Here is a 15459-nt window from a genome sequence, read left to right on the forward strand (position 1 = left end):
AGAGGGTATTGTTAATGGTCTTCTGGACAACTGTCAAGTTAGCAGTTTTCCCCATGACAGTGGTTGTGTGTACTGAACTAGACCAAGAGATACACAATATTTATACTGTTTTACTCAAAATTAAATACTCATAATTTGAAGTTTCCTTTTAATTTTTTTGGCGCTGTAGGTCATAATTGTCAAAATTAAAATGGAAAATGCTTGAAACATTTCCATTAAATTTTCACTTCCTTAAAAAAACTGAAGGGAAATATTTAACTTTTTCATGATATTCTAATTGTTTGAGATGCACTTGCATGTGTACACACACACACACACACGCAAAGCTTTGATTTTTATAGAATCTGGTTTGGTCACATTTCTCCCAAAAAGGAATTTGGTTTTATTTTGGTACTAAAACAAACAGTCCTTTGCACTTTGTGTGTGTGTGTGTGTATATATATGAACCTAACCCTTAAACAATCAACATGCACCACGAGGCATGTTCTCTTTAGCATCCCATTGGTGTCACGGGTAAAAGTTCTCACCAAAACTTCATATCAGGAGTATTTGTGTCACATGATTTGGTTCAAGTTACCCAAGATGTTTTAATCAGCCTGACCAGAAACCATCAAAGGTGAAGGAGATCCTGAGCATGTGATAAGTAATTATACATTCATTAATATGTATAATTATGACCTAGTCTTTCTATAGTGATAAAGTTTATGATGTTGCTTAGCAAATTTTGAAGTGTACATATCCCCCAAGATACACTGCCAGATTAAATCATTTGTCTGTACAAACCTAAGTCTATTCAGCACACTCCATTAAAAAAAAAAAGCCAGACTAATAGAGTTGATCTCCATTCTTGGATTTTAGAAGCCTGGGTAATTTTAAAGTGATGTAACTGAATTGACTAGGGTCCCATCCAGGGTGTATTCCAGGCTCACACCCAGTGTTTAAAGCAAACATAAAAAAACCACCTAAAACTCTCGCAACAATATACCCACTAACTACGTGTATGCGTACCTGTGAGGGGTACTTCCTTATTGTATTGTCTTCACTTGCTGAGCGACTTTTTTTTTTTTTTGGTACTCTGTGTCAATACTTGCTGAGTGATATTTGATGTTTTATCTGTATTGTTTTTATTTGTATTCTTCATGTCAACACTTGCTGAGTGATTTTTTCTGTGCCATTAAGTAGGGACTGCAGATGTAAATTAGCCTAAGGCTAACTCCGGTGCAATGCATCAAATGGCAACATTTATGTTTTTAATCGCACATGGTCCCTTTCAAATAAAATGAAATGAAATAAGGCCCGGTTAAAACAAACAAAAGGCAAGCACCAAATTCTGTTCATATTTGTTTGATTTAATATTGCACCACAGAAATAATAGGCATCTTGTATAAAACAGCAGTTAAGACAATCACAGGCACCAAAAGACAAAGCATGATTTGTTGTAAACGGACAATATAAAAAATTGACAATATAAAAAAAAATTGAATAGAATTTGATTTTACACATACAAAAAAATGTTTCATTTAGAAAAGAAAAAAAAACAACAACATTAAACAGTGCACAATCGTAAGCTGCCGGGCAGCTGGTCATGAGAGACAGATAAAAAGCATTACAAGATTTTTTTTCCATAATTCAATAAATAAACTCAAGAACTTATCTACTGTAATGTCAAATATTCTCACCTTGAAAAGTGTCTGAAATGCCTGAGTGTTTTAGCGCGTGTGTGTGTGTGCTTCAGTGATGGATGAAGTTCTCTATGAGCAGACTGAAGTGTGCAACTAACCTACACTGTCCTCCATCATGCAATGAATTCAAGAAATAACACCTTTGCTATAAACTACCGTTCAAAAGTTTGGGGTCACTTTGAAATGTCCTTATTTTTGAAAGAAAAGCACTGTTCTTTTCAATAAATATCACTTTAAACTAATCAGAAATCCACTCTATACATTGCTAATGTGGTAAATGACTATTCTAGCTGCAAATGTCTGGTTTTTGGTGCAATATCTACATAGGTGTATAGAGATCTTGCAGTCACGTGACCGGAAAGTACACAGCCGCCATTTTGTTGGTAAAAAACACAGCTGAATACTGCTGCACTCATGTACAGAATGGATCAATTTCAACCGACGGACTACACGGCTCATTTTTCTAATGAACAGATAACTAGATATGTTTAAAATAAACGATCTACAGATTAGTGACCCTTATGGCTTACCGGATGGAGTTTTTACAACTCTGTCAGTGGATGTTGAGCTGCCAGCGGAATACCCAGACGTGTATAATTACCTCATTAACTTTCCCTTGCTGTTCAGTGGTGAAGCACTGCGTGCTTATAAATCTCTGGACAGTTATCTTTACAGAAATTCAGGATTTGTCAGCGACTCAGATGTGGCATCTTGTAAACAAGAAAATAATTATCATTGGACGGGTAAGTCACTTAAGTATTGAGTATAGCACTGACCAGCCGATTATAGAATAGAATAAGGTAATTCCAGCTGTAATTCCAAATTGTCCATCTTGTTTACCGTGGATCTGGCGTTGGAGAGGTAGAGGCTTGGCAGTGGAGGTTTGAGTGGCTGTTTTCTGAGCTTAGTCAACAGGCCGGCTCTGCAGCCTCGCTTTTGCTTCCGCTCCCGACGCCGCCTCCTTCGCTTTGCTTCCAATAACAATCCACGGAGACCCCGCTGGTCTCGCTATCTCGTCTGGAATGTTGTGCATGCGATGGAAATCGCTACAAACCGTCATTTTCTGCTGGAAACCAATGTCCAGTAAGTCCATAAGGTTGTAGTGGATATTGAAGTCTGGTACAGACGAACAACACGCAAAAATACACACAAAAAACATAAAAAACGTGCACAGGTAGGGAGAGCTTGTAGCCGCAGCCGTTGTAGTAGAATTGTATATATAGTAGGGTTTTCCAGAAGAAAAGGTAGAAGTAGAAGCAGAAGTAGAACCATGGCGGAAAATGGCGTTTGACCGACAAGATGGCATCTGTCACAATCTGGATCGGCTGTGACATCACATGCAAGTGCTCCATAGAGGCCCATTTCCATCAACTATCACTCCAGTGTTCTAATGGTACAATGTGTTTGCTCATTGCCTCAGAAGGCTAATGGATGATTAGAAAACCCTTGTACAATCATGTTAGCACAGCTGAAAACAGTTGAGCTCTTTAGAGAAGCTATAAAACTGACCTTCCTTTGAGCAGATTGAGTTTCTGGAGCATCACATTTGTGGGGTCGATTAAATGCTCAAAATGGCCAGAAAAATGGCTTGACTATATTTTCTATTCATTTTACAACTTATGGTGGTAAATAAAAGTGTGACTTTTCATGGAAAACACAAAATTGTCTGGGTGACCCCAAACTTTTGAACGGTAGTGTAATTGCAATGAACTGGACCTCAAAACCAAGCTACATGTTTAATACGTCATGCAAAAACTGTTTTAGAAGGCTCCTGAAATCTGGGTACATGTAGTGCCTTCGGGTTTGTCAATTATAACAAACGCGCTGTAGATTAAAGGACAGACTAAATCTGTACTACAGATTGATAAGCGAGTATGCTTATAAATACTTAGACTTCATGAAGTCATATTTCAGAAAAAGAGTGACATTTAAAATGGAGCAAATAAATAACATTAGTAGTGTTGACTCTGCTTAAAAGAGAATGAGTAAATGCAACGTTAATGGTGGTACGCATTACTGTACTCCTACTGCTCTACTGTGAAGAGTAGCCGTAGTAGTGTTGCTCATCGGGCCGGAAGCCGTAGGCTGTAGCAGGCCGCATGGGTCCCCCTGAACCCTGACCATATCTCTCCGAGACAGCACTGAAAGAACAAAATGAGAGACGCTTGAGTTAACCCGTGGCATCTTCTACTAAAGGTCTCCCTAATGAGTTACAATTAATAGCCAAGATTAAAAATGTTGCATATTGCTTCTCCCAGTGTTTGTCAACCACTCCCCCCCCCCAGTTTAAAGCCAAATACTAAATAGTTCAGAATGTCGTAGTGTCTCAAATTCAGTAGCTGGTTTGCTGTATACTTTTCAAGTAGAATAAATACATTTGCGGGTAATTAAGAAGCCTTTATTTTTGTCACATTCCTACTCTACATTTAACTCACGTGTGTGCACACAGAGAGAGAGAGAGAGAGAGAGAGAGAGAGAGAGCACACAGAATAAATAAATGTTTGTGTGTAAATTGTATGGCTCTGTGATGCCTGCTGGAAGAGAAGAGCAGGGAGGATTGAGAATCGAGTGGCTGTGGTTTGTTTACACCCGATACTAAAACTTGTGTGTGGGCAGCCATCTCAAAGACGCATACAAAAAGCCCAGAAACTCCTATTTACCCGGGCAAAAATGATATAGGATTTATCTTGCAGGGTGGCATGGTGGTGTAGTGGTTAGCGTTGTCGCCTCACAGCAAGAAGGTCCGGGTTCGAGCCCCGTGGCCGGCGAGGGCCTTTCTGTGCGGAGTTTGCATGTTCTCCCCGTGTCCGCGTGGGTTTCCTCCGGGTGCTCCGGTTTCCCCCACAGTCCAAAGACATGCAGGTTAGGTTAACTGGTGACTAAATTGAGCGTAGGTGTGAATGTGAGTGTGAATGGTTGTGTGTGTCTATGTGTCAGCCCTGTGATGACCTGGCGACTTGTCCAGGGTGTACCCCGCCTTTCACCCGTAGTCAGCTGGGATAGGCTCCAGCTTGCCTGCGACCCTGTAGAACAGGATAAAGCGGCTACAGATAATGAGATGAGATGAGATTTATCTTGCAGTGTCCTGATCCCCAGATCTTTAACCCAGCCACATATAAAAAAAAATGTGCTCTTCCAGGTTTTCATCTGTTTGTCCGTATAGAACATCATCTATAGTACCAGGTACTTTGAGATGTCGGGGAACTCAATGGATGGATCATTTTCCAACTCATAATGAAGGAATCACTTTATTTCAACATGATAATTTGATCAGCAGAGCTGGTGGGGTTGTGAATGTACAGATACAAATAATTATAAATACAAAATACTAAAAATATACACAATCTTTATAAAAAATAACAAAAAAACAAAACAAAAAAAACTTTAAATTGTTGACTGTTATCTATCTTCACATTAATTAATAGTACGCATAACTAATGCCTTTGCGTTTAGTTACAGCTACAATATAATTAAAATTTATTCTACTAATATCAAATTTAGCTAGTAAATTTTTCTTTCATAGGAAACATCCTTCTTTGTTAGCTTGTAAGGATCTAATCCCATTGAGTGGTTTCTGTATCCACTTCTTTTGAGTGAACTTCTTGGTTTTAATAACTTGCTTGCTGTACACAAACATGGCAATAAGTTCTTGTGTTAATGGACCAGACTCCACTTTTGGATCATTAATCCCTTTTGACTGAACGCCCTGCATGCATGGTTTGGCTTCTGGCACATCCATACAGATTTAAATACAATACCTACAATTAAAAATAGGTTGGCTTTTTTATTGCATTTATTTAATACCTGGGCTCCCATCTGTAACAGGGAGTGATGTTGCATCCCATTAATACACTTTACAATAGATTATTAGATTCTAATAGAATATCCATCCATCCGTGCATTATCTGTAGCCGCTTATCCTGTTCTACAGGGCCGCAGGCAAGCTGGAGCCTTTCCCAGCTGACTACGGGCAAAACGCGGGGTACACCCTGGACAAGTCGCCAGGTCATCGCAGGGCTGACACATAGACACAGACAACCATTCACACTCGCGGTCAATTTAGAGCCACCGATTATCCTAACCTGCATGTCTTTGGACTGTGGGGGAAACCAGAGCACCCGGAGGAAACCCACGCGGACACGGGGAGAACATGCAAACTCCGCACAGAAAGGCCCTCGCTGGCTGCTGGGCTCGAACCCAGGACCTTCTTGCTGTGAAGCGACAGCGCTAACCACTACACCACCGTGCCACCCTTCTAATAGAATAGACGAGCCAAAATAATTGGGGATCTTTTTAATGGGCCCGACAAAGTATGAATGGGGGACCTTGAAGCAGAAAAGGTTGAGAATCCCTGGCTTATACCAATGCTAGTAGGATCGATATTTGGAAACTAGCATGCCTGTCTATCTCAATCGGTGTTACGCCGTGCCAGTGTTTCACCACGAGATGGCACTGCAGGACTGGTTAAAAAAAAAAAAAAAAGAACACACAGGACTGTCCTTATTTCTTAGAGTTGATGACGAACAGTGGAATGCTAATGAAACTTCAGAATAAATGAGACTGTGAAAACCTCTTTGTTACCACAAACACCCTGTACTATACTGTACGATGAAACACTGCTTGACTACATTCCAGATCACAGTATTACACATACAGCCTAATAATAGTGGGAGCCGTGAAATGGTTAATAAGATATCGATAGCAAATCCAGGTAAGTACCTGATGGTTACTTGAGCACAGAAATCTCCGTGAGGTGCCTCTGAACGAACGGCACCTTCACCTCCACGTCCTCTCGTTCCACCCCCTCCCCTTTCCTCCTGTCTCAGCCCGAGCGTTAGCTCGCCTTGCTGTTCTCTTAAAATATGAGCTGTTTGCTTTGCCCCTACCAGCTCCCATAATGCAGTGTTGTTTTTAGCACAAATCACTTACATGCGTCAGGCATTTTTCAGTTCGTTTTTGCTCGGCTAAAAACATTGGCTTTTTTTCACGGAGAATTGTTGCTATCTGGGGAAGACTTTGATGAAATAGCTGCGGCGAGGCAGGGTAGTGAGCATCGCAGCGCTCCGAGCTCTAAAGAAAGACGTTCATGTAGGTAAACAAACTTTACTTCAGAGTGGATGACCTTGGAATCGGCCACGTTCTTTCTTCAGGCGCATTTCCAGCCGTGTTGAGTTTCACGAGGATGTCTGGACATAGTACATTTTCACTATGGAATGGTGTGATTTATGGTGCTCGACTACCGTAAAACTCACCTTGGCATATGCGCGTAGTAAACCACTTGGCGAGAAGATTTACTATTACTTTAGATCCTGTGCGTGATTAATAGTTAAATGCATCACCTTCTAGGGAATGGTGCAGATGATTCGAGTCTGGATTAATAGTCTATCAGTATATCCTTGTAATCTTGTTGGAAAAGCGTCGTTAGACTAATGTTCGTATTTTACCCGAATGTTAGCTAAATCATGTAACGTCATGTTATTCCGAGATTGATTTTGTATGGTGGGGTTATGGAAAGGCAGGTATTTCATCTGCTTCGACAGTCATGGGCTTAAGGATAAGTCATGTAAGGAGACTCAACCAAAAGGCATTACTCTAGATTGAAATGATGAATCGAACTGCTGAAGATGGACCCGTGAGTATCATGGCTCAATCATCAGGTATCTTACATAATTCCAAACAAAGTGAAAAATGTGTCTTAAGTGAGATGACTTGTGCAAACTATGCCTTTGGGATGATTCTCTACATGTCCAGCGTTATCCATTTCATCACTCGGCTCCTTCCTCATGGGAAGACAGCAGGAGTGGAATCTGGAGTGGGATGGAGGCAGACAAAAGGCTCCAGTGTTTCCAGTCAGGACCAAGAAGTGCGAGGCTGTTAAACACGCACATGGAGAACTCTTAACACGAGCCTTTCCCTGTTCCTATCTGCTTCAACGCTTTGATCTCTAGCCTGTCGCTACTCAAGCTGTCCTGATTTTATTGGTCCTCTAAATCAATGCACTATCCTCATTCTCATCTCTGCTCGCTTTTGAAAAATTGTTCTTGATCGGGTGACTGTAAAAAGTCTCTCTCCCTTGCTGCACAGGTCCGGCCCTTTTTATTTAATCGCCCTCACAGGAATTGTGACAGCCAGCCTGCTAAACTTACATATTGACTAAATGACATTAAAACCAGTTCGGAGCTTGCTGGTCTTGGGTCGTTTTTACGTCGGTGTGAACATTCTGTGTGTAATCTAGAACTGCTTACAGGTTTCTTTAACCTTTGAATTACCCGCTAGGGTCCATTTGAGTCCCGTTCATCAGTTGTAACGAGGCAGTGTAATGTAGCGAGCGAAGAAACACACTGCACTACTTACGTATGTACGAATAATAGCCAGCGTATTAAAGCCATTCCCAGTCCGTCTGGCTGTGTGCTCCCTGCAGGCTGGGTTTCATTATTGTGTTAACCTAGATCTCTCGGACCACTCCGACCAAATGAAAACCAAACTCTCTGGCTGCCTAATTCCCTGTGCTCGCTCAGTGTGTTTTACAGCTATCGCTTACAAAGGGTGGTGAAAAAAAAAACACCCTTCTTCCTCTGTACTCACTTGCTCTTTCGATTTTAACAGTCCCTCTCCTCCTTCTTAAATCCAAGCCCCCATCTGTCTGTCTGTCTCTCTCTCTCCCCATGTAATGTTTGTCTGTAAACTCCTCCTGATTCAGTTAAGAGCTTATTCTGTACACCACAGCCAACAACAACAGATAAATAGTGAGCACCTCAACACGTCTCAGGAGCGTCAGCTAATAAAAATAACCACCTTCTTCACTGAATTTATCCTTTATGTCTGTTGGATCGCAGTTTCTTGACAAACAAAAGATCTTATTAGAGTACCATCAAACACAGGGGGGTGTAAATCCAGAAATCAAATCATCGGTTTGTGCTTCGCAAAGCTGTCATGACAGGAGCAAACGGAGCAATGGGGGCTGATCTGTAGCATGCTGGGAGAGCGAGTTGTGTTTTTTCCTCCGCAATACAGCTATTGCTGTTGGAGGGAGTGGTGGTGCAAGCAGGGACGCAAAGGGGTGGAGGGCGATGAACTGACACAGCACTTTTAAGATGTGCTCTGCTAAAAACAACAGAACACACTGGCAGGGTGTGTGCTTATAGCTTAAACACACACACACACACACACACACACACACACACACACACACACACACACACACACACACACACACACACACACCGAAACGGCATCAGGAACGGCACTAAATATAAACTAACAGAAAGCTGGTTTCCGATAGCAAATTTTCCATCACACACGGGGATCTTCTTCGGGCACTGTATTTAAACGTACAAACAGCAGTACACAGAGCGAATGAGAAAAGACAGGAAATGAGGGATATGTATATACACACACATATACATACACATAACGGAAAGCCATTAGTGTTAAAACATGAGCGAAGTGGCACGAATGACATTAATTTAAACGAATAATTATTTATATGAAAGTCAAGTTCATCCAACCAAAAATGGCTAAAAATTTTTTTACAATGGGAAACTGACCAAAAAAAGAACAGCGAGCCAAAGGCCAATCAGAAAAGGATTAAGAACGAGTGGCACGTGGGCCTCTAATGGCCCTTTTCCACCTCACTTCAGCCCGACACGGCTCGCGTTTCGACTATCTCAGAGCAGCACGACTCAGCTCGCTTCAGCCCTACTCAGCACCCAAAACTCGCACGGTTTTGGAGTGGGGCTGAAGCGAGCCAAACCGAGCCGAGTGGGGCTAGGGGCGTGAGGAGACACTCCCCTGTGCACTGATTGGTGAGGAGGAGTGTCCTCACATGCCCACATGCCCCGCGAGCACGCTGGGATCTGTAAACACCGTAAACCCGGAAGAAGAAGAATTACGAATTACGAGAATTTCTGAAGCCTTATGCGCCTCGCCTCATCTATACGCTCTTGCCAGTATCTGTTGGCGTTGTCGGTGACAACAAGCCACAGCACCAAGACCAGCAACACTAACGACTCCATGTCCTCCATGTTTATTGTTTGCTATCCGGGTCGTGAGACTACCGCTTAAAAGGTCACTGATGTCACTGTTTGCGCTGCCTAACGACATCACGTGACGTCCACCCACTTTCGCTAACTCCACCCAATGTGTCCACCCACTTCCAGCCAGCACGGTTCAGCGCGGTTGTAGTCGAAATGCAACTCCAACAGCCCCACTCAGCTCGACTCAGCACGGCACGGCTCAGCCCGACTCAGCCGCGTTGGTAGTGGAAAAGCGGCATAAGCTGACTACAGAAACCGTCATTAACATTTAGACCTGAAGGGTGCACTGTTTTTAGTTTCCAGATCCAATCTCGGGCGGCACGGTGGTGTAGTGGTTAGCGCCGTCGCCTCACAGCAAGAAGGTCCGGGTTCGAGCCCCGTGGCCGGCGAGGGCCTTTCTGTGTGGAGTTTGCATGTTCTCCCCGTGTCCGCGTGGGTTTCCTCCGGGTGCTCCGGTTTCCCCCACAGTCCAAAGACATGCAGGTTAGGTTAACTGGTGACTCTAAATTGACCGTAGGTATGAGTGTGAATGGTTGTCTGTGTCTATGTGTCAGCCCTGTGATGACCTGGCGACTTGTCCAGGGTGTGCCCCGCCTTTCGCCCGTAGTCAGCTGGGATAGGCTCCAGCTTGCCTGCGACCCTGTAGAACAGGATAAAGCGGCTACAGATAATGAGATGAGATGAATGAGATCCAATCTCTTTCTGCCTCCAGTAGATCCTGAGTTTTGGAACACACCTGTACAATGGTGAAGGACAAATTAGATTGAGAATGTCCATTCGCAGTAAAATGTTCATACAACTGCGTACAATCGTTAACCAAATTTACCCTAGTGTTTCTAATAGCACTTTTATGATTATTCACATGAAGTCTAAACGTTTTTGTCTGGCCAGCATACTGGGCCTTACACAGGGTACAAGTGATAACGTAGATACAGTTGGCAGAGGCGCAGTTGGCCCCACTACTGACAAGGGCACAAGTACGAGGGGCATTCAATAAGTAATGCCCCTGACCCACTTCCAGTTGTCTGATCTAGCTGAAATTTTGCATGTGCAATGATTTATATCTCTATGGGTTATGTGGCAAATTACAGCTCTGAACTAATTGTGGTTTCTGATTTACACGTGTTTGAACTGAGTCAGGTGTGAAATGGAGCCTGTTGAGTGTCGCGCAGTGATCTGGTTTTTGTATTTGAAAGGACGCACACCACAGGAGACTTTTGATGAAATGAAAGAAACTTATGGTGATAATGCCCCATCATATGACCTTGTAAAACGCTGGCATCATGAATTCAAACATGGCTGGAAGTCTGTGGAAACAGCTCCCAGACCTGGTTGCCCCCCTTCTGCCATTGATGAGGCATCTGTCCGTCAAGTTGAGGCTGCCATTTTGGAAGATCGGCGCATTACTATTCGCCAAATAGCCCAAGAGGTCAAGATTAGTACAGGGTCTGTGGAAACTATCATTCATGACCATTTGCATATGCATAAGGTGTCTGCCAGATGGATTCCCAGGTTGCTCACACCTTTCCAGAAGCGAGAATGTGTCAAGTGCTCGAGGATGAATTTGGAGATGTGCCAAGAAGATGAGTCAAAGTTTTTCAAAAGACTGATTACACAGGATGAAACCTGGGTCCATCACTATGATCCAGAGACCAAAGCCCAGTCAATGCAGTGGAAACACTTGGACTCACCACCTCCAAAGAAGGCAAGGGTGCAGCCCTCCGCTGGCAAGGTCATGCTCACAGTCTTCTGGGACCAGGACGGAGTAGTGATGACAGATTTCCTGGCAAAGGGTACCACAATTACAGGAGCCTATTATGCTTCACTTTTAAGGAAATTAAGAGAAGCTATCAAAATCAAGAGGCGGGGCAAGATCAGCAAAGGTATCCTCCTCCTGCAGGACAACGCTCCGGTCCACAACTCGCTTGTTGCCAGATCAGAAGCACGGGAGTGTGGCTATGAAATCCTCCCCCATCCTCCCTACTCTCCTGACCTTGCACCCTCTGACTTTCACCTCTTCCCAGCCATGAAGTTGTTTTTGAAAGGAAAGCGTTTCCCAGATGATGCAGCCTTGATTTCTGAAGTCACGTCGTGGTTGGAGGACCAACCTGGGGTGTTCTACAAAAACAGTCTCCAGAGCTGCATCAAACGATGGGAGAAATGCATAACTCTGGGTGGTTCCTATGTAGAGAAAGACTAATAACTGTGCCAAGTTTCGTTGCTCTACTGCTATGGGAAGTGGGTCAGGGGCATTACTTATTGAACGCCCCTCGTAGTTGTACTAGTGACTGAAGTTTGTGAAGGAAGAATACTACAAATCTGACAACGCGACTTTCCACAAGAACCTTGTGTAACTGAATTAGTGTCTGGGTTGGGCAGCTTCGCCCGTACCAGCAAATTACGTAAATTAAGGGGACGTCAGAAGCAGACCAAAGGCTTCTCAGGTACACACACTTTCATTCTCCTGGAGCAGTGGAGAATAGGGAGGTAGCGTGACAAAATATCATTAACGTCTGGAAGGCCGGGGTGATAGTCGAAAATGCAAGGTACATCATTATTTCTTCATTTTAGGAGAATCACCTGAGAAAAATGTTATTATAGCACGCTTAATCCGAGTTTTAACTTTGCGTTTGCTATAACCACATCTACAAAAAGACTGCTCAAGTTCGCAGAGACGATCTAACGCGGAATCGGCATTCGAGCATATGCGTAAAATACGAAGAGCCTGGCTGTACGGTAGACTACGCTTGACATGACCAGGGTGACAAGATGATGCCAGCAGAAACTGTCGGGTGTCAGTAGGTTTGATGAACAGATCAGTACGGAAAATACCTTCACTATTAAGTTTAACATAAATATCCAGAAAATTAACTCCGACAGGAGAATAATCCGCAGTAAACCTGATAGACGGGTGGATCTGATTTACAAAATCAAGGAAGGCTAAAAGGGCCTCCTCACCATGGGTCCAAACACAAAAGATGTCATCAATAAAACGCCACCAAATGAACGGGGAAACAGGATTCTGAAGAATAAGTGTCTCAACTACATGCATAAAGATAACAGCATAGGAGGACGCCATCCTCGTACCGATGGCAGTACCTGAAATCTGTAAAAATACCTGGTTGTTAATTTTTTTGAGTTTATTAGTAAGAACAAAACGAGCAAGTTCTACAATGTCAGTGTGTCTGGTATCAGAAAAACTGTGTGTATTTAAAAAGTCAGACAGAGCATATAAGCGATCCTCATGTGGGATGCTAGGGTACAGAGCTATAACATCTAAAAAGTGACGAGAAGTGAGTCGGGTGGTACAGAACCTAAATCTCTCAGCTTATTCAAAAATTTAAAGGGAGTCTTTCAGGTAAGAAGTACAGTGCTCAGCGTAAATGAGTGCACCCCCTTTGAAAAGTAACATTTTAAACAATATCTCAGTCAGTCAGTCAGTCGGGTTCAATGCCCGAACTGATGATCACATCATCAGTTTTTCCTTGGCTAATCAGACACAAGGTACGCCACCACTCTTGCCGGAGCGGTTGGGGGTTAGGTGCCTTGCTCAAGGGCACTTAAGTCAATCCTGCTAGTCTGGGGAATCGAACCAGCAACCTTTTGGTCCCAAAGCTGTTTCTCTAACCATTAGGCCATGACTTCTCAATGAACACAAACAATTTCCAAAATATTGACAATACAAAGTTTAATCTAACATCTGTTTAACTTATAACGTGAAAGTAAGGTTAATAATATAACTTAGATTACACATTTTTCAGTTTTACTCAAATGAGGGTGGTGCAAAAATGAGTACACCCCACAACAAAAACTACTACATCTAGTACTTTGTATGGCCGCCATGATTTTTAATGGCAGCACCAAGTCTTCTAGGCGTGGAATGAACAAGTTGGCAACATTTTGCAACATCAATCTTTTTCCATTCTTCAACAATGACCTCTTTTAGTGACTGGATGCTGGATGGAGAGTGATGCTCGACTTGTCTCTTCAGAATTCCCCATAGGTGTTCGATTGGGTTCAGATCAGGAGACGTACTTGGCCACTGAATCACTTTCACCCTGTTCTTCTTCAGAAATCCAACAGTGGCTTAGATGTGTGTTTGGTCATGTTGGAAAAGTGCATGACGACCAAGGGCATGGAGTGATGGTAGCATCTTCTCTTTCAGTATAGAGCAATACATCTGTGAATTCAGAATGCCATCAATGAAATGCAGCTCCCCGACACCAGCAGCACTCATGCAGCCCCACATAAGGACACTGCCACCACCATGTTTCACTGTAGGCACCATGCATTTTTCTTTGTATTCCTCACCTTTGCGACGCCATACAGTTTTGAAGCCATCAGTTCCAAAAACATTTATCTTGGTCTCATCACTCCAGAGTATAGAGTCCCAGTAGTCTTCATCTTTGTCAGCATGGGCCCTGGCAAACTCTAGGCAGGCATTTTTGTGCCTGGGCTTCTTTCATGGACGGCATCCATGCATGCCATTCCTCTGCAGTGCACACCGTATTGTGTCACGGGAAATAGTCACCCCAGTTTGGCTTTCTACTTCTTTAGATAACTGCAGTGAACTTGCATGCCGATTTTCTTCAACCCTTCTCATCAGAAGACGCTCCTGTTGAGGTGTTAACTTCCGTGGACGACCTGGATGTCTCTGTGAGATGGTTGCAGTTCCATCTTTCTTAAATTTTTGTACCACTTTTGCTACAGTGTTCTGACTGATAAGTAAAGCTTTGCTGATCATCTTGTAGCCTTCACCTTTGTGGTGTAAAGAAATTATTTTCTTTGGGGAATTCTGAAGAGCCAAGTTCAGCATCACTCTCCATCCAGCATCCAGTCACTAAAAGAGGTCATTGTTGAAGAATGGAAAAAGATTGATGTTGCAAAATGTCACCAACTTGTTCATTCCATGCCTAGAAGACTTGGTGCTGCCATTAAAAATCATGGAGGCCATACAAAGTACTAGATGTAGTAGTCTTTGTTGTGGGGTGTACTCATTTTTGCACCACCCTCATTTGAGTAAAACTGAAAAATGTGTAATCTAAGTTATATTATTAACCTTACTTTCACATTATAAGTTAAACAGATGTTATATTAAACTTTGTCTTGTCAACATTTTGGAAATTGTTTGTGTTCACTGAAATATTGTTTAAAATGTTACTTTTCAAAGGGGGTGTACCGGTACTCATTTACACTGAGGATTGGAACACAAGGCATAAGAGGTTTCAAAAACCAGTCCACAAGCTGGGAAGTTTTCTCCATAAACGAGCCACAGCCAGAAATCAATGGACGACCTGGAACTCCGGCTTTGTGGACTTCTGGCAAAAGATAGAAGTGAGCTGGATGTGGATCTTCCGGGAGATCGAACGTGTACATATCTTCCGTAATGGTGTCATTTTCATGAAGCCTGCGGAGTAGGAACGCAAGTTGTATTCCGAGTTCTCGCGTCGGGTCAGAGTCTAGTGGGCGATACGTAGAAGTGTCCGACAGTTGATGGAGTCCTTCAGCAATATAGCAAGAATTGTACCCCACACACAGTGCTTTCCCCAGAAAAAAATATCAGAGCAGTGCTACTGATGTGCAGCCCAGCCCGTAAGGGCTGGCCCAATCCAGAGGACCCGAATGCTGCTAGGAGGATCTGGGGTATGCGCCCCTGGTAAATTTTGAAATTAGAGACTTTAAAATGGTGCATTCTGGTGACATCCAGGGCTGATTTAGGCACAATTCAACATTATTAAAAT

At 43.0% G+C, this 15459-nt stretch overlaps 1 protein-coding gene across 1 annotated transcript in view; it reads right to left on the reverse strand.

Annotated features, from left to right (window-relative positions):
- Positions 1-1328: 1328 nt before the first annotated feature.
- Positions 1329-15459, reverse strand: part of kifap3a (kinesin-associated protein 3a) — a 105603-nt gene continuing 91472 nt past the window's right edge. Inside the window, exon 20 of the mRNA XM_060917436.1 lies at positions 1329-3823. Within this exon, the coding sequence (XP_060773419.1) occupies positions 3715-3823 (109 nt within the window). The 3' untranslated portion in view covers positions 1329-3714. The remainder of the gene's footprint in view (positions 3824-15459) is intronic.

The sequence above is a fragment of the Neoarius graeffei genome, chromosome 3 (genome assembly GCF_027579695.1).
Source record: "Neoarius graeffei isolate fNeoGra1 chromosome 3, fNeoGra1.pri, whole genome shotgun sequence".
NCBI classification, from domain to species: Eukaryota; Metazoa; Chordata; class Actinopteri; order Siluriformes; family Ariidae; genus Neoarius; species Neoarius graeffei.